At 30.4% G+C, this 27508-nt stretch overlaps 1 protein-coding gene across 5 annotated transcripts in view; it reads left to right on the forward strand.

The window, feature by feature from the left end:
• LOC142224253 (uncharacterized) overlaps positions 1 to 27508 on the forward strand; it is a 562139-nt gene that overhangs the window by 494282 nt on the left and 40349 nt on the right. For all 5 annotated transcript variants that reach the window (XM_075294022.1, XM_075294025.1, XM_075294026.1 and 2 more), the window contains 2 exons: positions 1203 to 1813; positions 1879 to 2076. In XM_075294022.1, coding sequence (XP_075150137.1) covers positions 1203 to 1813; positions 1879 to 2076 — 809 coding nt within the window. The remainder of the gene's footprint in view (positions 1 to 1202; positions 1814 to 1878; positions 2077 to 27508) is intronic.

Raw genomic sequence — 27508 nt, forward strand, 5'->3', positions numbered from 1 at the left:
CCGATTTTCTTGAAATACCGTACATCCAAATATTTTACGAATCTCGAAAATCTTGCAAAATATCAGCCAAATCGGTTTAGATTTAGATATATCTCCAATATATATCTTTCGTCCGATTTAGACTCATATGACCACAGAGGCCAAAGTTTACTACCGATCTTCGTGAAATTTTGCACAGAGGGTAGAATTGACATTCTACCAATGCTTGGTAAATTTAATTTAAATCGGTTCAAATTTAGATATAGCTTCCATATATATCTTTCGTCCGATTTGAACTTATATGGTTTGTGACCAGAGTTTTGCAGTGATTTCCTTCAAATTTTGCACAAGGGGTACGTTTAATAGTATCGTTAAGTGTGTCAAATTTTGTTAAAATCGGTTAAGATTTAGATGTGGCTCCCATATATATCTTCCGTCCGATTTGCACTTATATGACCAGGGGGCCAAAGTTATACTCCCATTTACGTGAAATTTCGCATAGATAGCAGAATTATCATTCTAACTATACATGTCAAATTTAGTCAAAATCGGTTCAGATTATATATAGCTGCCATATATACGTACTCCAGAGTTGGGGAAATATGGTAGACTGTTACATATTTTAGACCCATTTCCAATGGAAGTTTCCTCCAATTAACTGGATACCGTTAGCCGATTTAAATTTTAATTCTAGAGATTTTGTAGAAGTAAAAAAATTGTCTCCTTTATATAGCTTCCAGCAAATGTGATGAAGTTGAGATGGTAAAACAAGTTTTGGCCTACATAGGGGTGAAGGGTATAATATAGTCGGCCCCGCCTGACTTTAGACTTTACTTACTTGTTTCAAATCAAATCCTTATTATTTTGAAACATAGTTTAATTATAAGATTAATTGATTCAAGTCATTTTTTTCATCAAACCAATAATCAATCAATGATTTCATACATTAGTATTATTAATTGGATCAATTTGGTGTTTAATGGACATTTGCGAATAATATTATATTCTTGTTGAAGCAATATCAAATATGTTAATTTAATTATGTATTGTTGTTTCGTTGGCCTAATTTAAATTTCGTTAGGAAAATTTTCCTATTAGTGTAAAAACCAAAACTATTTTTCTATGTGTAATCATTATTTATATAATTTAGTTTTAATGTTTTAGTCTCTTTTTTATATTAATAATTGTTTTCTTTCTCTCTCTCACACACACATTTCTTATAGCCTCCTGAAAATGAGCTACAAAAATCCCACGATCACAATCCGGCCGCCTTAAGTGAACATCAATTGCGCATACAAGCCTCTCTGCAACGTCTAAATATACCCGACTGGTTTAGACAATACAATCAAAAATCTCCCGATGGTGCTGGCTCCGGTACTGGCGGCTATAAACCTGGTAATTTCACCCGCAAACGTACCCAGGATTCTGGCCGTTGGGCTGGCCTTAACTCAAAGACCACATCCCTTAGTTCGCTGGGCTCACAGCGTTCCGATCGTAGTCCTTTGCTGTTAAGTCCATCGGCCCACAGTCATCATGGTGGTCAAACGGCAAGTGGAGTTCATGGCCATCATCATGGTGGGGCGAGTAGTGGCCATTCGGGAGCCGGTACAGGTGCTAGTGGTGGAGCATTTTCACGATGGTCCACCTCACATTTGAATTCGTCACAAACATCGCCCAGTGTTTCACAGAGGGGATCTTTTTCACGTGGCGGTCCCATCAATTCGAGCTTTATGTCAGTAAACAGTGGCAACAGTGTGATAAGAAATTCAATGCGTCAGCCTTATTTGGGTTGGAGAAGTCAAGAGAAATTATCACAAAGAACAGCCCATGAGAGGTAAGTGATGCAATATTTTTAATGATATGAAAAACGAAATTAATGCATTCCATCTTTTTTTACAGATTGGCCTCTTCTTTGTTATCACAACAGCAACGCACATCGCCTACAACCAATTCTACACCCTCGGCGGCCAATCGTAAACTACAACCTGTCACACCGGAGATTCAGTCTTCCATCAAGGAAGTCACTTCGGCCATTGTACATTATGTCAACGATCAAACAAATCAACAGCGCAGTAGATCAACGAGTCCAAATTCGAGGTAGGCTGGTTTAGACCAACCAGCTTTTTTTCTTTGTGTGTGTGAGAAAAAAGCTTAAGAGCATTTAGCAAAACCAACCAAAAAACAAATTCAAAATCCCCCTAATACGAAAGCAAACCCACCCCTCCATATATACAAGTGGGAGACCCCATTGCCCCTGTCCTGTCTTAAACAAAATTATTTTTTTTTTAGAAAATTCTGACAATGCCAAAACAAGGTTCAAAACCTTTGCTTTGTCCTGTATTCTGTATAGTCAAAAACTGTTTAAGCTTGTGCACCAATCTGCTTAGAATTTTTATGTTGTGTCCTGTTTTTGTGTCCATGTAAGAATTGTTTTTCTTTTTTAGTTTTCACAATTTTAGGGTTTAATTACCTCTTTTAATTTAATTGTTCTTTTTTTCTTTCTCTCTTAGCTATTTGTGAATCCTTGGGATTCATTTTATTACGTTTCGTAAATTATTTTTTGGTTTCGTCATCTACACAATGCGCACTTTTAAGAAAACAAGAAAAAAATCAAGTATATCTCAGATGTATTGCCTTTACCCCCCAATATCCAACCTAGATTCATCTCTTTTTTTAAGTTGTTACAACTTCCTGCACCTATCACCGCACCACCAGTAAAATAAAATCCATGTTGATTTGATTTTATATTGATTATTAGTTTTCCTTTATAATGCGGATGTTTTCTTATCTACTCCCACTCTACTTTTTGGGGGTGTGGCATACATCCGTTTATTGTACATAAGAGCCGTTTGATTTGACACCTGCACATACACACACACATATATAAGCAACTTTTCATTTTCATTACAATTTAAGGTAAGTTTTTATTTATTTATTTATTTGATATTATACATTTTCTTTTGATTTAGTATTTTAAGTTTTTATTTTGTAGAACTTTTTAGATATGTTCCTTTAAGCTTAGTTATTTGCTATTTGATTTGATTTTTAATTATATTTATGTACGTAGTGAAAGCCTTTATTTTGGATATGATCACCGTAACCATTTGATGCTTAAACGAAAAAAATAATTATTTCCTCCCAAACGAAATTTTAAGCAAATTTTCTAGCTAATTGCTAATTTTCTCACATATTCCTAGCCTCCACGAGGTTTATTTAGTTCTTAGCACCATTTTCTGTAATACAAACAATGTAGAAGAAATTATTCAATTTTATATATTTTTTTTAAATTATACCTTCATCAACAGATAATTATCGCTATAGCTACCCAGCAACAAAATTTGGATGTTTTTTCAAAGGCACAACTTTAAAAGCACTTCCAGAAGATGCACTCACAATGATGTTCTTTATTTTAACTACCCAGGAAGTTCTTTTAATTCAATTTTTTATAACTTGGTTTTTTCATACTTTTACGGCCATTTTCATGTAGCTCCGTTAGACTTTAACTCCCAGTTAACAAAAAGTAAAATGGAAATATCTTTTCTCCGGTTAACTTTAACCGAAAAAAAAGTTCCTAACTGTCATATGGAGTATATAGGCAAGATGACAGATGTGTCCAGAGTACGGTTTAAAAGTTCGTTAGCTAACGTAGTACTAACGGATCTTAATGAAAATGGGGGTTAATGGGTAATTTTAACTTTTTTTGCTTCAAATAGGTTAAAAACAGAGTAAGAATTCATAAAATCATTTAAATTTTGTAAAAAAAAATGCTACATCCAATTTAAAAAAATTGTGAATTTTTGAAAATATTTGAGGTCAAACATTTCCGACAGGCGTTAGAATCCATTAAAAATTATAAAAAATTATAAAAGTTATTTATTTGAGAAAATAACACAGAATTTTTTAATTTACATCCAAAATATTGAATTCGGATCACACCTATCGAAGTGATGCAAATTCAGTGCAACGGCTGTTGAAATGGAGGACTTCCGTCCTATGACAAGCCCATGTTAAATTCATCGCTTTTGCATCAATTACGCACCACTTCCGGATCCAAAAATAACATTTACATTACTTTTTTGGCGACACTTTGTTTGCTGGGTATCAATACACAAGCAATGCATACAGTCAAGCAGTTATCTTTATAGAGCATAGTTTCGGCCGCCGACGAGCCGATGTAAATAAACTTTATTTAACAGAAACATACCCTTTCGTAAAAATACAATATTTGGAAACGGAAACAATGCTCTCAAGATTTCGAATATATTAAATTTTTAATATGTCTTATGAAAGACTTAAAGTCTGAATGTATGGCAATGTATTACCCTGTGCTAAATTGCGTCATATAACCGATATTTCATCTCTCAGAATAACTAATCTTTCCATTTCTCAAACTGCACGTTGTACATGTAGTACTCCATGCAGTTTTGTTCTCGCAACATACTCGGCATGATCGCTCTGAGTCAGTGTTGCCAGTATTTTTCGGGCTCTTGTCCCCAAAATAAGACGCTTTCATCCCCAAAAATCCCCAATTTAATTTTCCCCACAAAAATCCCCAATACCGTGTTTGGCAAGTTTTTTGAAAAAAGAAATAGGCTCTGCTGTAAAAAATCAGTCATAATCTAAAAATTTTAAAAATATGAAATTTTTGTTATACCAGTTTGCGAGTTACAATAAGATTAAGATTTCAAAATCAAAAAATTAGACGGGTGCTCAAAATATTATCTGATACAATCCCTCATCAGAGAAAAAAATAGGAGTTATGAATCAAATAGTTCTGAATAGCTAAGAAATAAAATTGGGTGATCGACCAAAAGGCGTTGTTGCCCCCATATGAACTCTATTATATGTTTTATATATATTTTCCAAATCAGTGATGTATGCAGGTGAGGCGCCAACACTTCGACCCAAGTCCTTACGAAATAATTTCACAATAGTAAATAATTCAAAACTATAACCATAACTCAAAACCTAGTTTGTTATACTGATCAGAATTCCCCACAAAAATCCCCAAATTTGTTGAAATTGCCCACCAAATCCCCAAGTCCCCATCCTCGAAAAAATATCCACGATTTGGGGGAAATCCCCAATACTGGCAACACTGCTTTGAGTACAGTTCAATAAGAGCGAAAGAGGAATGTGTATTTGTTGGTTTTGTTGTTTCTATAATTGTGTACCAAGCAGGGTTGCCATTTTTGTCTGATCGAACCAAAATTGGTCCAAAAAATTATTAATTTTTAAATTTGGTCCGATGCACTATGGGGCAAATGATCGGATTCTGCGTAAAAAGTCAGTTTTTCGGTAGTTTAAATTGGAAAAGCTGATAACGTCATTCTGTTTCAGACATCCCAGTAGCTCGAAATACAAAATATTAGAAACATATGGCAACTCATTGCTTTTAAAACAAGCTGGCAAATGTGGCTGTTTTTATATAGTTTATGTTACATTTAAGGTGAACGATATATATGAAAGCTTTATCTAAATCTGAACCGATTTCAACCAAATTTGGCATGTATTGCTAGAATGTTAATTCAGCTCCCTGTGCAAAATTTTACGTAAATCGGAGTAAAACTTTGGTCTCTGTGATCACATTTGTGTAAATCGGACGAAGCATATATATGGGAGCTATATCAAAATCTGAACCGATTTCAACCAAATTTAACACACTAGCAAAAACTATCAATTTTACCTTTGTGCAAAATTTTAAGAAAATTGGAATGAAACTATGGCTTCTTGGGCCTTATATGTGCGTATCGGGCGTAAGATATATATGGGAGCTATATCTAAATCATAACAGATTTCCTCCAAAATCAAGTCAATTGGTCTAAAATTGCGACCTAGACATTGAATACAAAACCACAGTTTAGTGCAGGGTATACATATTAAAGGTTTCAGTGGGCGTGTCAGTGGCCGGAACGATATGCAAATTTCTATGAGCTCTTCTGACGTTATGCGCAACATATGTTCCAAAATTTAAAGTGCATTTTTATAGTTTTTGCCTCAAAATCCGGTCGTTGGTCCTATAGTGCGATGGTCGGACCAAATGGAATTTGGTTGATTTTGGTCCATTTTCGTCAAATCGATAATTTTTTCAAAATTTTCTATAGAAATAAAATTTTGGTAAACTTTTCTGTAGAAATAAAAATAAAAAAATTTCTATAGAAATGAAATTTTGCCAAAAATGTTGTACAGAATTAAAATTTAAAACAAATTTGTATAGATACAAAATTATGCAAAAGTTTTGTATAGAAAGAAAATTTTGTAAAAATTTTATATAGATTTTTTTTTTATATTGAAAATTTTGAGATAAATTTCTATAGAAGTATAAGTTTGACAAATTTTCTATAGAAATAAAATATTGACAAAATTTTCTACAGAAGTAAAATTTTGTTTAAATTTTCTATAGAAGTGAAATTTTAACAAAATTTCCTAATGAAATGAAATTTTAACAAAATTTCCTAATGAAATGATATTTTAACAAAATTTTCTATAGAAATAAAATTTTGTTAAAATTTTCTAATGAACTAAAATTTTAACAAAGTTTTCTACAAAAATAAATTTTTGATGCAATTTTCTATAGAAATAAAAATTTTGAATAGAAATAAAAATATGACAAAATTTTCTATTGAAGTAAAATTTTGGAAAATTTTAAATCATATTAACTTGGAAAAATGGTTCGCTGATATGAATTTTGGTCCAATGTTGGAAACATGTTGGTCCAAAATAAAAATGCATTGTGGCAACATTGGTACTAAGAGTTTTTCGGCTCTTCGAATAATTGTACTCATATTGCGTGTACTCTGCATATAAAAATGGAATTGTGTAGACCTCTAGTATTAATATATGACCTCTAATAACCATGCAAAAACTGGTCCATATCGCTTTCTGCAGGTGAAATATACTCGTATGCTTAGTAACAGGTTGGCTGATAAGTCCCCGGTCTGACAAAGAAAAACAGATTTTTTTGTCAAAATTCGTTTTTATTATTCAACATAGTTCCCTTCAAGAGCGATGCAATGATTGTAACGACCTTCCAATTTTTTGATACCATTTTGGTATTACTCCTTCGGTTTTGCCTCAAAATAGGCCTCAGTTTCGGCGATCACCTCTTCATTGCAGCCAAATTTTTTCCCTGCGAGCATCCTTTTGAGGTCTGAGAACAAAAAAAAAAAGTCGCTGGGGCCAGGTCTGGAGAATACGGTGGGTGGGGAAGCAATTCGAAGCCCAATTCATGAATTTTTGCCATCGTTCTCAATGACTTGTGGCACGGTGCGTTGTCTTGGTGGAACAACACTTTTTTCTTCTTCATATGGGGCCGTTTTGCCGCGATTTCGAACGCTCCAATAACGCCATATAATAGTCACTGTTGTTTTGTTTTTACCTTCTCAAGATAATCGATAACAATTATTCCATGCGCATCCCAAAAAACAGAGGCCATTACTTTGCCAGCGGACTTTTGAGTCATTCCACGCTTCGGAGACGGTTCACAGGTCGCTGTCCGCTCAGCCGACTGTCGATTGGACTCAGGAGTGTAGTGATGGAGCCATGTTTCATCCATTGTCACATATCGACAAAAAAAACTCGGCAAAGTTGGCTGTTTTTAGATAGTTTACATTTAAGGTGAACGATATATGTTATATGAAAGCTTTTGCTGCTCCCTATGCAAAATTTTACGTAAATCGGAGTAAAACTTTGGCCCCTATGGTCACATTTGTGTAAATCGGACGAAGCATATGTATGTGAGCTATATCGAAATCTGAACCGATTTCAACCAAATTTAGCACACTTGCAAATACTATCAATTTTACCTTTGTGCAAAATTTTAAGAAAATTGGGATGAAACTATATAACCCGTTTTTTTTCATAAACTATATATTGGGATAAACTATATATTGTGCAGACCTCTAGTATTAATATATGACCTCTAATAACCATGCAAAAACTGGTCCATATCGCTTTCTGCATGTGCAATATACTCGTATGCTTAGTATATACTTTCTTGTTCATAACTATGGAGTCTCTTGGAGGAACAAATTTTATCCGATCTGGTTGTCATAGGGGAAAGTAGAGAGTAGAGCCATTTCGTTGTCATTTCCTCTACCACCATCCGTAGTTGAAGATTAATAATAACCTCCCCATTTATAGACTTTTTTGTCGATAAATATCTGATATCCATCTGCAAATCGACATTTTGATGTTGTAGATTAAAGAGGTGAACCAGGAACTTAATGTGCACATCCCTAATTAATGTGTTCCCTAATTAATTTTTTTATATTTTAAATAAATGTGCCCTTAATATTGGGACCTGCAATTGTCCTTAAATTTAGGTGGCATAAGCTCTCATATTAGCTCAACATTTTTTAGTGCTGAAGAAGCTTTTAGTCTCACTGTATTGTGTTGATGTCCACCTCAGTAATGCTGGTGACATTTCTGAGTGTTTCAAACCTTCTCTCAGTGGTTTCACTGCAATGTGGAACGCCGTTCGGACTCTGCTTTTAAAAGGAGGTCCCTTGTCGTTGAGCTTAACGTAGAATCAGGCAGCACTCAGTGATAAGAGAGAAGTTCGCCACTGTAGTATCACAATGGAGTGAATAGTCTAAGTGAGCCTGAAATATCGGGATGCCACCTAACCTAACCTAATACCGGAACATATGAAAATCTGTCTTTTTCGTCCGTGTATTGAATAGCATTGAATGGCACAAAAGTATCACCGCTCGAAAAAAAACGTGGCAGATTTGCAACTATAGTGGCACAATGGTAATACAGGTCACTTGGGTGCATTTCTCCTGGAGTAATTCCAACAGGTCTGGGTATTTAAAGGGTTCAATATAACCTAAAGCTCATTGACCCTCTTTGACACTGACAAAAATATTTACGTGAAATTAACGATTAATCTACCTACATTTCTGGGATGCGCAATTTACAAAATATTAAGGACAAATTTCTTTATAATAATAAAATTAAAATAAAGTTTATAATCTTTGCTTCAAAATTTTTTTTATTAAATTTAGGATACATATTTGAACTAAGGCAAATTCCCTTAAAGTAGAGAAACACATTTTTGATTTAAAGAATCATCGTTAAATTAACTGAAATATGAAATCTTTAGATTTAAGATAAAAACGCTTCAAATGTAGGCTAAGGCTTATTTTGAGGATGTAGTTTTTATACCCTCCACCATAGGATGGAGGGTATATTAACTTTGTCATTCCGTTTGTAACACATCGAAAAATTGCTCTAAGACCTCATAAAGTATATATATTCTGGGTCGTGGTGAAATTCTGAGTCGATCTGAGCATGTCCGTCCGTCCGTCCGTCTGTTGAAATCACGCTAACTTCCGAACGAAACAAGCTATCGACTTGAAACTTGGCACAAGTAGTTGTTATTGATGTAGGTCGGATGGTATTGCAAATGGGCCATATCGGTCCACTTTTACGTATAGCCCCCATATAAACGGACCCCCAAATTTGGCTTGCGAGGCCTCTAAGAGAAGCAAATTTCATCCGATCCGGCTGAAATTTGGTACATGTTGTTATATGGTCTCTAACAACCATGCAAAAATTGGTCCACATCGGTCCATAATTATATATAGCCCCCATATAAACCGATCCCCCGATCACCAGATTTGACCTCCGTAGCCTCTTGGAAGACCAAAATTCATCTGATTCAGTTGAAATTTGGTACGTGATGTTAATATATGGCCTCAAACACCCATGCAAAAATTGGTCGATATCGGTCCATAATTATATATAGGCCCCATATAAACCGATCCCCAGATTTGACCTCCGGAGCACCTTGGAAGAGCAAAATTCTTCCCATTCGGTTGAAATTTGATACGTGATGTTAGTATAGGGTAGAGGTGTGCACGTGAGTAATATTTTGCTCACGTTCACGTACACTCACGACGGAAAAATCTTACTCACGCACACTCACGCACTATATTGTTTGGTAGGACTCACGCTCACGCACACTCACGAAAAGAAAATTTGTACTCACGCACGAAAATGTCGTGGCTCACGAAAAATACCGTGACTCACGAAAAATATCGTGACTCACGAAAAATGTCGTGACTCACGAACAATTTTTTGAGTAATTTACCTTAGCGAGTGTCTGAAAATATGAGCATTATTAAAATCGAGAGCGTTATTACACTCTTAACATCCCAGGTGTCACTAAAATTGTAAATGAATTTAACTCTTAAGCGTTTTATGTTGGTGAGCGGGATTATTTTCGTGAGCGTAAATCTTTACTTACGCACACTCACGAAGATAATATTTTCGTGACTCACGCTCACGCACGACATTTTGGTTTGTTAATCACGCTCACGCACACTCACGCCGTTGCCATGAGAGTGACTCACGACTCACGCGTGAGTCACGAAAATTTTCGTGAGTCACGACAATTTCGTGTCACGTGCACACCTCTAGTATAGGGTATCCAACAACCATGCAGGAATTGGTTCCTATCAGTCCATAATAATATATAGCTTCCATATAAACCGACCCCCAGATTTGACCTCCGGTGCCTTTTGGAGAAGCAAAATTCCGATCTGGTTGAAATTTGGTACGTGGGGGTAGTATATGATATTTAACAACCATGTGAGTTGAAATTTGTGGATGACAGTCTTTCGTAGAAGTTTCTACGCAATTCATGGTGGAGGGTACATAAGATTCGGCCTGGCCGTATATACTTGTTTTTTTTTTTGGATTTAAAAAATAAAAACATTTTTATTTCCGTAAAAAAATCCGTTATAGTTTGGATTTTTAAACTGACATTTGTTTGTACGTGAATAGCTTTATTAATATATCGCGAAAAGAAAATGAAAATTCGATGAATGTGGTCTGTATCATAATTTTAATTTTATTGATACTACCCAGCAAAAAACGCGTCGCCAAAAAATAGTGAAGATGTTCTTATTGGATCCGGAAGTGGTGCCAAATTGACGCAGAAGCGATGAATTTAACATGGGCTTGTCATAGGACGGATGTCCAACATTTCAACAGCCGCTACACTGAATTTGAATCACTTCTTAAGGTGTGAGGTGAATTCCGTGTTTCGGATGTGAATTAAGAATTTTTGTGATATTTTGACACATACAAAATTTTTTTTTTTTTTTTTGATTTTTAATTCATTATAACGCTTGTCTGAAACGTTTGTCATCAAATATTTTCAAAAATTCGCAATTTTGTTAGAAAGTATTTAAATTTTTTTTGGCTAAATTTAAATAGTAATTTGTTCCATTTTATTAATTCTTAATATGTTTTTAACCTATTTGAAACAAATAAATATAAATTTCCCATTAAAATATGAAAAAAACGGGTTATAAAAAAATTGACTCAAATGAACTTCCTGTCCAGTTAAAATAAAGAACATATTTGGGAGAGGATTTTTGGAAGTTCTTTAAAAGTTGTGCCTTGAGAAGAACTTCAAAAATTTTTGCTGGGTATATTTAAAACCCGAAAGGTGGCTAAAAAATGACTTTATTTTAAAGAACATGCATTTTTGGCTCGGAATCAAAATCCCTAAGGGAAGGCCAAATTCTTTCGATCCAAGTCAACTTTTTTTAAGTGAACAATTCAAGAACAATTGTAGCTCATAGAAAAAATTCTTTTCCCCGGAATAAAATTTCAGACAAACAAAAAATCCTCATTAACGTAAATTATTTTTTTTATGATCAAATAAATCCGAAATTGCGACAAACGATGCAACGATTGCCTCTAGGTTAGATTAAAGTGGCAGCCCGATTAAGTTTCAGGCTCATTTAGATTATTCAGTCCATTGTGATATATTTTCTCTAAAGTTTTTATATTTTGTTTTTCTAAAATTTCGTTCCTCATAAAAGAATACTCTTCTTTCAGAGTAGACGTTGTCCAGCGACCCAGCGATGCTCTACTGCACCCTAAAGCGGAGTGTGTGTGTGTGTGTGAATTTCATTCTCTTCTTTAGAACTAAATTTTAATAACCCATTACACAGTAGCCGTAGAAAATGCCCATGCAATTCGAAGCGAATTCAAACCATCCTTCTCCATCGACATAATGTCATTACATATGCTCTATGTACTTGTCACAATTCCGCTTGTATCGAAATACCTGGTGAAAGACCACTTTTAAATTTAAATTGAATTTCAACTCCAGCCAGAGCCCTGTTATGTAGTTGGCATCGTGCAATACAAAACTACAAAAAAAACTTGGCAACAAAAATGACATGCGAAAAAAGGATCTCTGTATTTGTTACCTTGTAACATTTTTGCCTCCAGAGAATGGTTGCTACAACCAAACTTACAGACATATCCTGTTCTTTCAGTTGTGTTGCCACTCATATGGCATATGCGATGGCAATGGTAAACATTGCTATGGCATATGGATACAATAAACTAGTTACCGTTTTGATATTTGACAGCAGAGAATAGGAAAACATAGGACAATATGCTGCCAGGATAAAACCTAGAAAGTCGAAACGACAGTTCTAGACATTGGGACTGCCATGGAAATATTAAATTCGGAAACAAAATTTTGTTAGTTTGTCATGTATCTTGGCGGAGTGGCGGAGAAGAACGAAACAAACAAAAAAAAACTAACAAAACTCAAAATAAATTGCTTGTTAAGTTTGTATGCGGGCCCCATTTATTCATTCATTTTGTTGTTGTTGTTGTTTTGGTTAGTGGTTGCGACAGGATACGATGACGTCATTTCTTTAACATGCACATAAAGAATGCATTGACCTCGAATGAATAATACATGGATACTTTAGAAGAGGGGAGAATAATTGTTATCCATGGCATTTTGAGGGGGAATCCCTTTTTAGATGTTGTTGGGTTGTGGTTTTTTGAAAAATGCTACAGCAGAGATCTTTGTGGTTGTTTTAGGAAAATTGATTTGGAAAATGGAAAATTTGCAATGAACCATTATAGGGAAATTACATTAAATTACATTGTTTTAGAATGTGCAAGCAGAGCATAGTTTACCAAGAAGGGAGAAAATTCCACAAAAACTATAGCTCAGTACCGAGACAAATAAAAATGCAAAGTCAAACCGATTGGCCTTTTTGCAGTCCCCAGGCGTGACTTCAGGAGACTCTTGAAACAAGTTTCAACCGGTTCGGTTAAATTTCGTATAATGTACAATTTTCTATAGAGATAAAATTTTGACCAAATTTATTATAGAAATTAAATTTTTACCAAATTTCCTACAGAAATTAAATTTTGACAAAATTTTTGAAAATATATATATAGAAATACAATTTTGAAAAAAAATCCAGAAATACAATTTTGAAAAAAAAAATCTATAGAAATACAATTTTGAAAAAAAAAATTATAGAAATCTATTTCTATTTTTAATTTTGACACAATTTTCTATAGAAGTAAAATTTTAACAAAATTTTCTATAGAAATAAAATTTTCTATCGAATAAAATTTTGACAAAATTTTCTATAGAAATAAAATTTTGACAAAATTTTCTATAGAAATAAAATTTTGACACAATTTTCCATAGAAATAACATTTTGATAAATATAGATAAAGTTTATAGAAATAAAATTTGGACAACATTTTCTATAGAAATTAAATTTTGACTACATTTTCTATAGAAATTAAATTTTGACAACATTTTCTATAGAAATTAAATTTTGACAAAATTTTCTATAGAAATAACATTTTGATAAAATTGTCTATAGAAATAATAATTTGACAAAATTATCTGTAGAAATTAAATTTTGACAAAATTTTCTATAGAAATGAAATTTTGACAAAATTTTCTATAGAAATAAAATTTTGATAAAATTGAAATTAAATTTTGAAAAAATTTATATTAAAAAATTGACAAACTTTTCGATAGAAATTATGATAAAATTTTCTGTAGATATAAAATTTTGACAAATTTTTTTGTAGAAATACAATTTTATAAAAAATTCTATAAAAATAAAATTTTGAAAATATTTTCTACACGAATAAAATTTGGACAAAATTTTCTATAAAACTAAAATTTTGACAAAATTTTCCATAGAAGAAAAAATTTGACAAATTTTCTATAGAAATTAACTTTTTAATGAATTCCCAGCAGAAATTAAATTTTGATAAAATGGTCTAAAGAAATAAAATTTTGACAAAATTTTCTACAGAAATAAAATTTTTACAAAATTTTCTGTAGAAGTAAAATTTTGACCAAATTTTCTATAAAAAAAAATATTGCCACAATTTTCTATAGAAATAAAATTTTGACAAAATTTTCTACAGGAATTAAATTCTGACAAAATTTTCTATAAAACTAAAATTTTGACAAACAAACATAGAAGAAAAAATATTAACAAATTTTCTAATGATTTCCCTGCAGAAATAAAATATTGCCACAATTTTCTATAGAAATAAAATTTTGCCACAATTTTCTATAGAAATAAAATTTTGACAAAATTTTCTATAGAAAAAAAATTTTGACAAGATTTTCTATAGAAATAAAATTTTGCCACAATTTACTATAGAAATAAAATTTTGACAAAATTTTCTATAGAAATAAAATTTTGACAAAATTTTCTATAGAAATAAATTTTGACAAAATTATCTATAGAAATTAAATTTTGACAAAATGTTATATAAAAAAATTTACAAACTTTTCGATAGAAATTATGATAAAATTTTCTGTAGATATAAAATTTTGACAAATTTAAAATACAATTTAAAAAAAAAATTGAATAAAAATAAAATTTCGACAAATTTTTCTACAGGAATAAAATTTTGACAAATTTTTCCCTAGAAGAAAAAAATTGACAAATTTTCTATAGAAATTAACTTTTTAATGAATTCCCTGCAGAAATTAAATTTTGATAAAATTTTCGATAGAATTAAAATTTTGAAAAAAATTTCTATAGAAATAAAATTTGGCAAAATTTTCTATAGAAATAAAATTTTGGCAAAATTATCTATAGAAATTAAATTTTGACAAAATGTTATATAAAAAAATTTACAAACTTTTCGATAGAAATTATGATAAAATTTTGACAAATTTAAAATGCAATTAAAAAAAAATTATAAAAATAAAATTTTGACAAATTTTTCTACAGGAATAAAATTTTGACAAAATTTTCCTTAGAAAAAAAATACAAATCTTCTATAGAAATTAACTTTTTAATGAATTCCCTGCAGAAATTAAATTTTGACAAAATTTCCTATAGGAATAAAATGTTGACAGAATTTTCTATAGTAATAATATTTTGACAAAATTTTCTATAGAAATAAAATTTTGACAAATTTTTCTATAGAAATAAAATTTTGACAAAATGTTCAATAGAAATAAAATTCTGACAATATTTTTTATAGAAATAAAATTTTGACAAAAGTTTCAATAGAAATACAATTTAAAAACAATTCTGTAGAAATACAATTAAAAAAAATCTATAAAATAAAATTTTGGCAAAATTTCCTACAGGAATACAATTTTAACAAAATTTTCTATAAAACTAATAGAAGAAAAAAAAACCATAGAAGAAAAAAATTGACAAATTTTCTATAGAAATTAACTTTTTAATGAATTCCCTGCAGAAATTAAATTTTGGCAAAATTTTCTATAGACATAACATGACAACATTTTCTGTAGAAATAAAATTTTGACAAAATTTTCTATAGAAATATAATTTTGAGAAAAATTTCTATAGAAATACAATTTTGACAAAATTTTCAATTGAAATACAATTTTAATAAATACAATAGCAATAAAACTTTGACAAAATTTTCTATAGAAATAAAATTTTAACAAAATTTTCTGTAGAAATAAAATTTAACAAAATTTTCTGTAGAAATAAAATTGTGTCAAAATTTTCTATAGAAATAAAATTTTGACAAAATTTTCTATAGAAACAAAATTTTGACAAAATTTTCTATAGAAATACAATTTTAATAAAAATTTATTGTAGCAATAAAACTTTGACAAAATTTTCTAAGCAAATAAAATTTTCTATAGATAAAAATTTTCCATAGAAATAAAAAATTTACAAAAAAAAATAAATAACCACAAAAATATGATGAAACATTTAAAAAATTATGTTTTTTTTTTGTTAATTTGGTAGAGTTGTGGTAAATTTTCTTTAAACCGTGCTCTTTATTTATGGTTTTGCCTTTATTTTATGGTTTTGTGATCCATTTTATATTAATTTACACAATAACTCGCGAAAGGCCTACTGTTTAAATTTAGAACAAAATAATAATATTACTTAATTTGAATCAAATTAAGAGATCAATCACTTCTATATAATAAATACAACTACGATAAGAGTAGAGATAGTCCATTCCAAGAAACCTTATCAGTTTATGCAGAAACTTATGTTTTCAACTATAAGGCATCTACACTTACATTATGGAGAAATTATGTACGCATGGCTTACTTACAGCTATACCAAATTTCGTTTGTGAGTACCAAAAACACTGCATCTTTTTAATAACATCCATCCAGCAGTATTATTCAAAATTATCGTCTATTATCCTTAATGCATTCTTGCATCATAGAGCTTAAAAAGACATTTGGCAAAATTTTCTTCATGCATTTTCCTGCCTTAATTATTTTCCCTTAAACCGAAAATCATAATTATATCACAATTTACTTTGACTAATGCCAATGAATGTGTGCTTGGCGCAACAAAACAAAAAACGAACAGTAAGGATATATAACAAGGCAAAAATGTTTCTATGCATTACCTTGTCCTGCGAAGAAGAGCAGAAAAAAAACTCCTGCAATATTTCCTGCAAAAAAGAGAAAAAAACTCGTTCGATATTTCCTATGTACAGGCAATGGAATGGCAATGGCGTTTTATAAAACTTTTACTTAATGGCCATAATTTTTACTCAAGACATGGGAATGAAATGAAAGATATATGAATAATTGAGTATATAATTCTTACCTTAGCCCAATGAGTAATAGCTTTCAATGAGACATTGAGGAAACAGTTGTGGAAGTATATTATACTTAAAAGTAACTTACATAGTTTCACTTAATATGGTATTAACTTTTATGCAAAGGGAATGAGTTTGGAATAGTATTTCCTCTTATCATTATTTTATAGGAGTACACTAACAAAAAAAAACATAGATAGATCCACTCAATATTACACCACGACCAAAAATATATACTGTACGAGATCTTAAACCAATATTTCGATACGTTACAAACGGTAACCACCATCTTATGGTGGAAGGTAAAAAACAATGAAGTTAGCTATCTCGTTTTAGCTATCTCGTTGAGACATTTTCAGCTGTCTATGGTCATTTTCAAGTTGAGGATTACAGATTCTAAGGATTAAGGATTTGGAACATTTATTGATAATATTTATGCTTCCAAATTTCCAAATCTTGAACATGTTACTTGCCTTGTCTATCAAGTTTGATAGTTTTTTGAGTACCACACTGTGTGGGGCCCTTGTTCCGAGAGCGATAGCTCTCCTAGACTTACAACCGTTGTTGCAACTGTTGTGTGTTTAATATGGTATTAGAGAGAAATATGAGTCTAACTATTTTATTTTTTAGTAAAATTGTCATTTAAAAAGTTACCAAAAAAAATGCATTTCTGTTACTGTACTTCCGTCATCTGTCATCTAATGGCATGTTACTGAATATGATTTTAATTGCATTGCATACGAAGAAATGTCTTTCACATAGTTTCCTTAATTACAGTAGTAACCTTTGGCTAAGAATTGCAAAAAGTAATCGATAATACCATTATAAAAAAATACCACAACAACCACCACACACCACATACTCATATAAGTTGACGAAGACAAACACATAGTTGGCAAATACCAACACATACATACATATATATATGTCCCAGATCAGTACCATCATTAGGACAAGAATTAGATTCTAAGGCACATAGCCCAAGTGATGGTCCACTAAATATCAACCCTTGTAGATTACAAAAGTAACTTAAATGGAAAATACTTAAAAAGAAATATAATTATTTCAAAATTTTTTTTTAACGAGTTTAGATCTGAAATGAAAATAAATTTTAGGACACGCATTTTACCCAATGTTAAGGACAATTTTTTTTAATAAAAAGAAAGATTAAATAAAAGTAAGTACATAATCTAAAGCAAAGATTATTAACTTACTTTAGCTTTCTTCTTTAAATCTTTGAATTTTCTTTCCCTCCATTTAAGTCATATGACATTGAAGTTAACCAAATTTTTCTTAAAGAGAAACAAAAAATTTTTAATTTAAGGAAATTTTCTTTAAATTAACGGATATATTGATTTGTTTTGGGTTAAATGTAAAAAAGCTTCAACTATATATGCATCTTTCCATTAAGAGAATATTGAGACTCTTATAAAAATTATTTCTTTTAAATTTAAGGAAAAAAAATTATAAGATATTAAGAACAAATTCCACGCAAAAATATTTTACTTTAGGTATATAATCATCGATTCAAAGAAACGTCAATTCGAATAAATTTCGAATTAATTTGAGTTCTGACTTTATATACTGAAAATATACTGATCTATATGAAAGATTATGAAACAAAAATTTTTGGTCAAACAATTTACACACTATTAAGGATAAATTTTTATACCCACCACCATAGGATGGGGGTATATTAACTTTGTCATTCCGTTTGTAACACATCGAAATATTGCTCTAAGACCCCATAAAGTATATATATTCTGGGTCGTGGTGAAATTCTGAGTCGATCTAAGCATGTCCGTCCGTCCGTCTGTAGTTGTTATTGATGTAGGTCGGATGGTATTGCAAATGGGCGAAATCGGACCACTTTTACGTATAGCCCCCATATAAACCGACGCTCAGATTTGGCTTGCGGAGCCTTTAAGAGAAGCAACTGTCATCCGATCAGGCTGAAATTTGGTACATGGTGTAAGTATATGGTCTCTAATAACCATGCAAAAATTGGTCCACATCGGTCCATAATTATATATAGCCCCCATATAAACCGATCCCCAGATTTGACCTCCGGAGCCCCTTGGAAGAGCAAAATTCTTCCGATTCATTTGAAATTTGATACCTGATGTTAGTATATGGTATCCAACAACCATGCAGGAATTGGTTCATATCAGTCCATAATTATATATAACCCCATATAAACCCATCCCGATAGTTGGTTTTGGAGCCTCTTGGAGAAGCACAATTCATCCGATCTGGTTGAAATTTGGTACGTCGTGTTAGTATATGATATTTAACAATCATGCCCAAAGTGGTCCATATCAGTCCATAATCATATATATCACCCATATAAAAGATCCCGAGATTTGGTTTTGGAGCCTCTTGGAGGAGCAAATTTCATCCGAGTCAGTTGAAATTTGGTACATTGTGCTAGTATATGGCCGTTAACAACCATACCTAACTAGGTCCATATCGGTCTATAGTTATATATAGCCCTCAGATAAATCGATCCCAATCACACAAAAATTGGTCCATTCAAGTTCATAATTGTAGCCCCCATATAAGCGACCCCCATATTTCAATTCTGGCTCTCTAAGTATCGTGCAAAAGTCCATATTGATTCGTAATTTTTTTTAGACTTATGTATACTTTTTTGTCTAATATATACCACGTATGAACTAACTCACAATTTACAAAACGATGTTAAACGAAGTTTCTACGCATCCAGGACAGGCCGAAATTACGGCCGTATATACTTGTTTTAAAATAAAAATTTATTAGAAAAATTTTTTTTACCTTTGCTTTAAAAAATGCCCTTCTTTAAATTTAAGACACGAATCTTTGACATTCGTGTCTCTCTGTTAAAGTCGTATGTCTTTGAAGCAAAGCTAATTTTCCTTAAAGTAAAGAAAAATATTTTTAATTGAAAGAAATAATAATATATCATAGAAATAAAATGAAAATTCTATTGATCAGATCTGTATCCTGATTTTAATTTTATAAAGCCTACATTTAAAGACAGAAAACTTCCAAAAACTATCTGTACTTGAAAGAACCCGCATCTTTGGCTCGAAATTAATACCAGAATCCTTAAAGAAAGGACAAAATCTTTAGATCTTTTAGAAAAGTGTACTTACTTTTTTGAGTGTGGTTTTAAGCTGAAAAGCAAAACAATAATAATGATTGAAGAATAGAGCAACAATAATAAACAAATAATAATAACATATTTTTTAAAATAATTAATTAACCTTTTTAACATTTAAGTTTACACTATCGGCTTTTATTTGTGCCATAAATTGAGCCCACAATTCCATGCGTGTTGTCTGGCAAAGTTTTCTGAAAGGTCAGATTAAATATTGAATCGATTTATTGGCATACACCTATAATAAATTTTCTATTTAAGCTTCTCTTCTACCTCCTTTCTATGTATGGTTTATGGAAAAATAAATATCTCATAATATTAAGAGATGCATAGAGATTGTACGATATCAATTTAATTTTATTGGAAACAATGTAGGCTTTTCTCTTAGTCCTATTAAAAATGTATTGACATCTGCTGAAAACACTTAAGTGTAATAATACGAGCACAAGTGCTCGTTTGGTATTCTTTGTTATAAACTATCTCATAGATACAAGATACCATTGTGCAAATTATTAGATTATTATTAAATTAGGTTTTGTGTTAACAACAGAGTTATTTTAGAATGTTTAATTTAATTAAATTTCATTAATAAACATTAAATTCAATTATAATGAATTAAGTTATCCCAGCAAAAAACTTGCTGAATTTTCAGCAACTTTGTAAAGGAAGTCAAAGTCAATCAGCGCTTACCTCTGCGAGGAATTCACTGATGAATTTATAAGGAAATGTCACACTTAAATGCTCTTCTGCTTTGTATGAAATTCAGCGCTTTCAGAAGCAGTAGATTTACATGAGGAAATCATTACAACTTTAGAGCGCTCAAGAATGCATATAATACTTTCGAATATTGGAACCATTATAGCGCTAAAGTACTACCAGATAGCGGTAATATACTGCCTTTAAAAATTATAAAATAAAAGCACATTAGTAACAGTCTTCCTTCCTTCTTTCCAGTCCAAGAGACCACAAAATGAATTGAATCGTCCGCAAAACACGTCTTTATCCTTCAAACGCAATACTTCAACTGATTTATTTATACTAATATCTCTTCGGGCAAAATTGTTCGTTCGTAAAAAGTCGTGATAAAAAACACAAAATCATCTTGCTTACAGAAGTGCAACTTGGTAAGCGAAGGAGGAAGCACCCGCTTACTCTAGTGCAACGGAATTGCGCTAATTTCAGCACTTCCATACTTTAGCAAATTTTTAAAAGATATTGCGTCGCCCGCTATAAACAAAGAACTTACTTACATCTTTAGCGCTGAATTCTGCACCTAAAACTTTGCGCAGAATAGTAGTGCCTACAGTATGAACACTAATATTTAAGTGCTTCAAATTTTATAATTATTTTTTGCTGGGTATGATGAAGTAAAGTAACTTTACTTCGTGGAACTCATAAAAATGAAAATTAAATTTCGAAAAATATAGCTTCTTTTTTTTTTTTTTAATAAATTTGTCCTTAATATTGGGTACATATTTGTAAGTTGCATAACCTCTCATTTTAAATCTATTTTTTATTCAGAGTAATTGGAAATTGGACACATTTTAGTAAAATTTACCTGGCAAACTTGGACAACTCTCAAAAGTGGACACTTTTGGTGAAATGTTCCACTCAAAAAAAAATATTTTCTTGGTCTAAAAGATTTTGGCTTTCCCTTAAGGATTGATTTGGTATTAATTCCGAGCCAAAGATGCGGCTTCTTAAAACCAAAGACAGTTTTCAGGTAGTTATCTAGCTATAAATCTAGACTCTATAACATTAAAATTAGGATACAGAACTCATTCATCGTTTTTGCAAATAACAAAGCGTAAAAAATAATAGCAGAGACTGCAAAGTAAATTTTTTTTCTTATTTCAAAAATAAACAAAAAATTAACCCACTAACGGCCATTTTCATGTAGCTCCGTTAGGCTTTAACTGCCAGTTAACAGAAAGTAAATTGCAAATATCTTCTCTCCAGTTAACTTTAACTGAAAAATTTTCGTCAGTTAATTTCCTAACTAGCATATGGAATATATATGCAAGATGACAGCTTCATTCATAATACGGTTTAAAAGTTGGTTAGTTAACGGAACACTAACGGAGCTTAATGAAAATGGGGGTAAGACACTAAAGCCAATTTATCCCTTAGGTTAGCTTTACCAACATTACTTTTATCTCTGGTAAATACTAATTATTCTCCAATTTGTAGGTTTTTGTATTTGCGGCCAAAATTCGGGCAAATTTTAAAAATTAAAGCCAATTTAACTTTAATTTAGTCCTTGGGAAAAAACGGGAAAATATTTTACACAAATGAAGCATGAAGATTTACAATAGACGCTAAATCCTCAAAATAAGTCTTAGCCTATATGTGAAGTGTTTTTATTTTAAATTTAAAGTTTCAATATTTCAGTTAATTTAAAGACCAGTTAATTTAAATCTAAAATGTGTTTCTTTACCTTAAGGAAAATAAGCCTTGGTTCAAGGACATGTGACTTTAACGGAGGGACGCAAATTTACAAAATTAGTGTCCTAAATTTAATGAAAAAAATTTTTGAAGCAAAGATTATAAACTTTATTTTAATTAAAATGTCATTATTTTAAAGAAATTTGTCCTTAATATTTTGTAAAATATTACGTAATCTTTAACATCCCACCTCAGTAATGCTGGTGACATTTCTGAGGGTTTCAAAGCTTCTCTAAGTGGTTTCACTGCAATGTGGAACGCCATTCTGACTCGGCTATAAAAAGGAGGTCCCTTGTCATTGAGCTTAACATGGAATCGGGCAGTACTCAGTGATAAGAGAGAAGTTCACCACTGTTGTATGACAATGGACTGAATAGTCTAAGTGAGCCTGATACATCGGGCTGCCACATAACCTAACCTAACCTAATATCTCGTAAATATTTTTTTTTCAGTCTAGACTTAAGCCTAGATTAGGAGCCTATCTTTATTTTTCTTTATTTTGATGAAGCCATATCATTCGCTCGGAATCAATACCAAAATCCTTAACGGTTCCAAGTAAACTTTGTTTAATGCAGTTTAGTAAAATTTTCTAAAATTAACTTAAATTTTCCATCCTGGGAGATTCGCTGTTTGTTGAATGGGCAAAAGCATAAAAATAATTTGTATCCTTTATTTTTTTATTTCTAATCCAAAGATTCAAAATATCAGTTAATATAAAGATTCGATATCTTTAAACTAAAGCCATACTTCAAAGACATATGACTTTAATGGAGGGACCCAAATTTCAAAAATCACTTTCGTAAATTTTATGAAAAAATTATTAAAGCAAAGATTATGAATATTCTTTTAATTTAAATTTGTATTTTAAAGAAATTTGTCTTAACGCTGTGTAAGTTGCGTTCCAAAAATTTAGGTCTCATATTAAGAATTAAGTGGGCACCTCCCAGATGTGATCTAAATTAAGGTGACTGTGTACTCAAAAAAAGTTCACTTCGATCCAAAGATTTTTACCTTGCCTTAAGGATTTTGGTATTGATTGTCATAAAATTAATGAAACAAATTTTTGTAGCAAAGATTATAAACTTTCTTTTAAAAAAAAATTAAAATTTTTGTGTGTGCGTCATCCACCTCTTCTATAGGGTTCACTGAACATATTCAAAATACATGTTATTTTTTTTTGTAATTTCAAAGAAATTAAGATTAATTATTAACGATAACAAAAAATTGAGTTTTTAGGACCAATTTATCTTTATTTTCATTTCATGGAAAAACTGTCAGTGTCACCTCCATCAGAAGTTCAATTAAAATGAAATAAAAATAAAATCTGTAAACGTTACTTTCTACATTTACTAACTAATTGGGATTGACGATGATAACATAGATTTAGAGGAAAGAAACTGATGGCGAAACTTGTGGTCCTCATTCATCTTTAGTAACAGTTAAAAAAAAAAAAAAAAGATTTTTGTCTTTTGCCATGGTTGGGAAGATAGCAACGCTAAAGCCCTTTTGTCCTAAAATATTTGTTTAACACCAATAGAAAGATTCTCATATTATTTGCCTAAAATAGTCTAAAACAAACAAGAAGTAACACTTTTTCTCTCGAAGAGTACCTACAGTGAAGAACTGCACAGCTAAAGGGTAAATACTTCCTGGCAGAAATAAAAATATCCGAAAAACAATGTTGGATGGGAGATTGGAAATGGCCCATTCTCCTAGTTAGAACCTTTGAAAGATATGTCAAAAACCAAACTATTTTTTCACATGTTCGTTTTTCTAAAAAAAACAACAACACACTTCATACTTGTATTTGCAGTTCGCTTGCAGAAGACCAACACCCCAAGAGTGAAACAGTCGCATAACTATCTTTATAAGAATGAGGTAAAAATCAACCCTACACTAATATCCACCCAAGCAACATCATGATTCAACTGCATTCTGTTGCTTGGTCTTTTACTTCCGTTTCCCCCGGATACCTGGAAATATTTTTTAAACGAAACCATGAACGAGTTCTTTGGTTAGTTTATCGCTACCAATTCCATGGGAATGGGACAACAAACTTCGGATTTTTTCAGACAGGATGAAATAGACAAAGTGTGGGTTGTCATAATGGTGTTTGTGCAGAGTATATATGTTTGTTGGTGGTGTGATGCAGTTCAATGCTGTCATATGGTATGGTATATGTTTATGAGTCCCCCTTTTCTGTTGGGCGACATTCGTATCTAGCACCAGGAATTTCCTACAGACCTATAATTTTGCACCATCATCATCAATTCCACCCACTCCCTGGAGCAAAACATTTTATGCTACCGCATGTTGGCTGCAAAATAACCCACCCCAAAATAGTGCAGTGCAGATAATGCTGCACAACTTACTCTTCGTTCGATGACTCAAGCAACGAGGTTGGGGAAAAAAGTAAAGACCATTATAAAATTCAATTAAACTTACCGTATGTGATGACTCACTATTTGTCGATATATATATAATTGTTGAGTATTCTCTTCAAAGCTATATCAAAATATGTTCAGGGTTGCCTCAGTTGGTAGAATTCTACCAAAAATAGTAGATGTTTTTACTGTTTGGTAGATTAGTAAAATTCTTGACGTTTTGATAGATTTTGAAAACGATTCCTCTCCACATAAGAGGTAAAAAATTAATGTTGACATAATTTTCTATTGAAATACAATTTCGAAAAAATTTTCTATACAAATAAAATTTTGACAAAATTTTCTATAGAAATAAAATTTTAACAAAATTTTTTATAGAAATAAAATGTTGAAATTTTTTCTTTAGAAATAAAATTTTGACAAAATGTTCCATAGGAATAAAATTTTGACAAAAATTTCTATAGAAATAAAATTTTGACAAAATTTTCTATAGAAATAAAATTTTGACAAAAATTTCTAAAGAAATAACATTTTGACAAAATTTTCTAAAGAAATAAAATTTTGACAAAATTTTCTAAAGAAATAAAATTTTGACAACATTTTTTATAGAAATAAAATGTTGACAGAATTTTCTATTGAAATAACATTTTGACAAAATTTCTATATAGAAATAAAATTTTGAAAAATTTCTATATAGAAATAAAGTTTTGAAAAAATTTCCTCTAGAAATAAAATGTTGACAACATTTTCCATAGAAAAAAGAAAATTAACAGAATTTTTTATAGAAATAATATTTTGACAAAATTTTCTATCGGAATAAAATTTTGACAAAGTTTTCTATAGGAATAAAATTTTGACAAAAGTTTTCTCGAGGAATAAAATTTTGACAAAATTTCCTCTAGGAATAAAACGTTGACAAAATTTCTATAGGAATAAAATTTTGACAGAATTTTCTATAGTAATAAAATTTGACAAGCATACTTTTCCTCTGTTGGTTAAGCTACACTTGTAGTTTAGTCAATGCATATTTTGACAAAATTTTCTATAGGAATACAATTTTGACACAATTTTCTATCGGAATAAAATGTTGACAAAATTTTCTATAGAAATAAAATGTTGAGAAAATTTTCTATAGAAATAAAATTTTCTATAGGAATAAAATTTTGACAAAATTTTTGTATAGAAATAAAATGTTGACAAAATTTCCTCTAGGAATAAAATTTTTCCAAAATTTCCTCTAGGAATAAAATTTTGACAAAATTTTCTATAAAAATAAATTTTTGCCAAAATTTCCTCTAGGAATTAAATTTTGCCAAAATTTCCTCTTTGAGTAAAATTTTGACAAAATTTTCTATAGAAGTAAAATTTTGAGAAAATTTTGACAACATTTTCTATTGAAATAAAATTTTGACAAAATTGCTATATAGAAATAAAATTTTGACAAAATTTCTATATAGAAATAAAATTTTGACAGAATTTTCCATAGAAAAAAATTTAACAGAATTTTCTATAGAAATAATATTTTGACAGAATTTCCTATAGAAATAAAATTTTGACAAAATTTTCTATCGGAATAAAATTTTGACAAAATTTTCTATAGGAATAAAATTTTGACAAAAGTTTTCTCGAGGAATACAATTTTGACAAAATTTCCTCTAGGAATAAAATGTTGAAAAAATTTTCAATAAGAATAAAATTTTGACAGAATTTTCTATAGTAATAATATTTTGACAAAGTTTTCTATAGGAATACAATTTTGACAAATTTTTTTATAGAAATAAAATTTTGACAAAATTTTCCATAGAAATAAAATTTTGGCAAAATTTTCTATAGAAATTAAATTTTGACAAAATTTTCTACATGAATAAAATTTGGACAAAATTTCCTCTAGGAATAAAATGTTAACAAAATTTCCTCCAGAAATAAAATTTTAACAAAATTTTCTATAGGAATAAAATTTCCTCTAGGAGAAAATTTTGACAAAATTTCTATATAGAAATAAAATTTTGACAAAATTTTTTATAGATATAAAATATTGACACAATTTTGTATAGAAATAAAATGTTGAACACTTTTTCTTTAGGAATAAAATTTTGACAATATTTTCTATAGAAATAAAATTTTGACAAATTTTTTTATAGAAATAAAATCTTGACAAAATGTTCTATTGAAATAAAATCTTGACAACATTTTCCATAGAAATAAAAATTTAACAGAATTTTCTATAAATAAATAAAATTTTGAAAAATTTCCTCTAGGAATAAAATTTTGACAAAATTTTCTATAGGAATAAAATTTTGACAAAATTTTCTATAGAAATAAATTTTTGACAAAATTTCCTCTAGGAATTAAATTTTGTCAAAATTTCCTCCATAAATAAAATTTTAGCAAAATTTCCTCTAGGAGTAAAATTTTGACAAAATTTTCTATAGAAATAACATTTTGACAGAATTTTCTATAGTAATAAAATTTGACAGAATTTTCTATATTAATAATATTTTGAAAAAATTTTCTATATACAATACAATTTTGACAAAATTTTCTATAGGAATAAAATTTTGACAAAATTTTCTATCGGAATAAAATTTTGACAAAATTTTCTATCGGAATAAAATTTTGACAAAATTTCCTATAGGAATAAAATTTTGACAAAAGTTTTTTTTTTTTTTTTAATAAAATTTTGGCAAAA

Source organism: Haematobia irritans, chromosome 2 (assembly GCF_050003625.1).
Source record: "Haematobia irritans isolate KBUSLIRL chromosome 2, ASM5000362v1, whole genome shotgun sequence".
Taxonomy (NCBI): Eukaryota; Metazoa; Arthropoda; class Insecta; order Diptera; family Muscidae; genus Haematobia; species Haematobia irritans.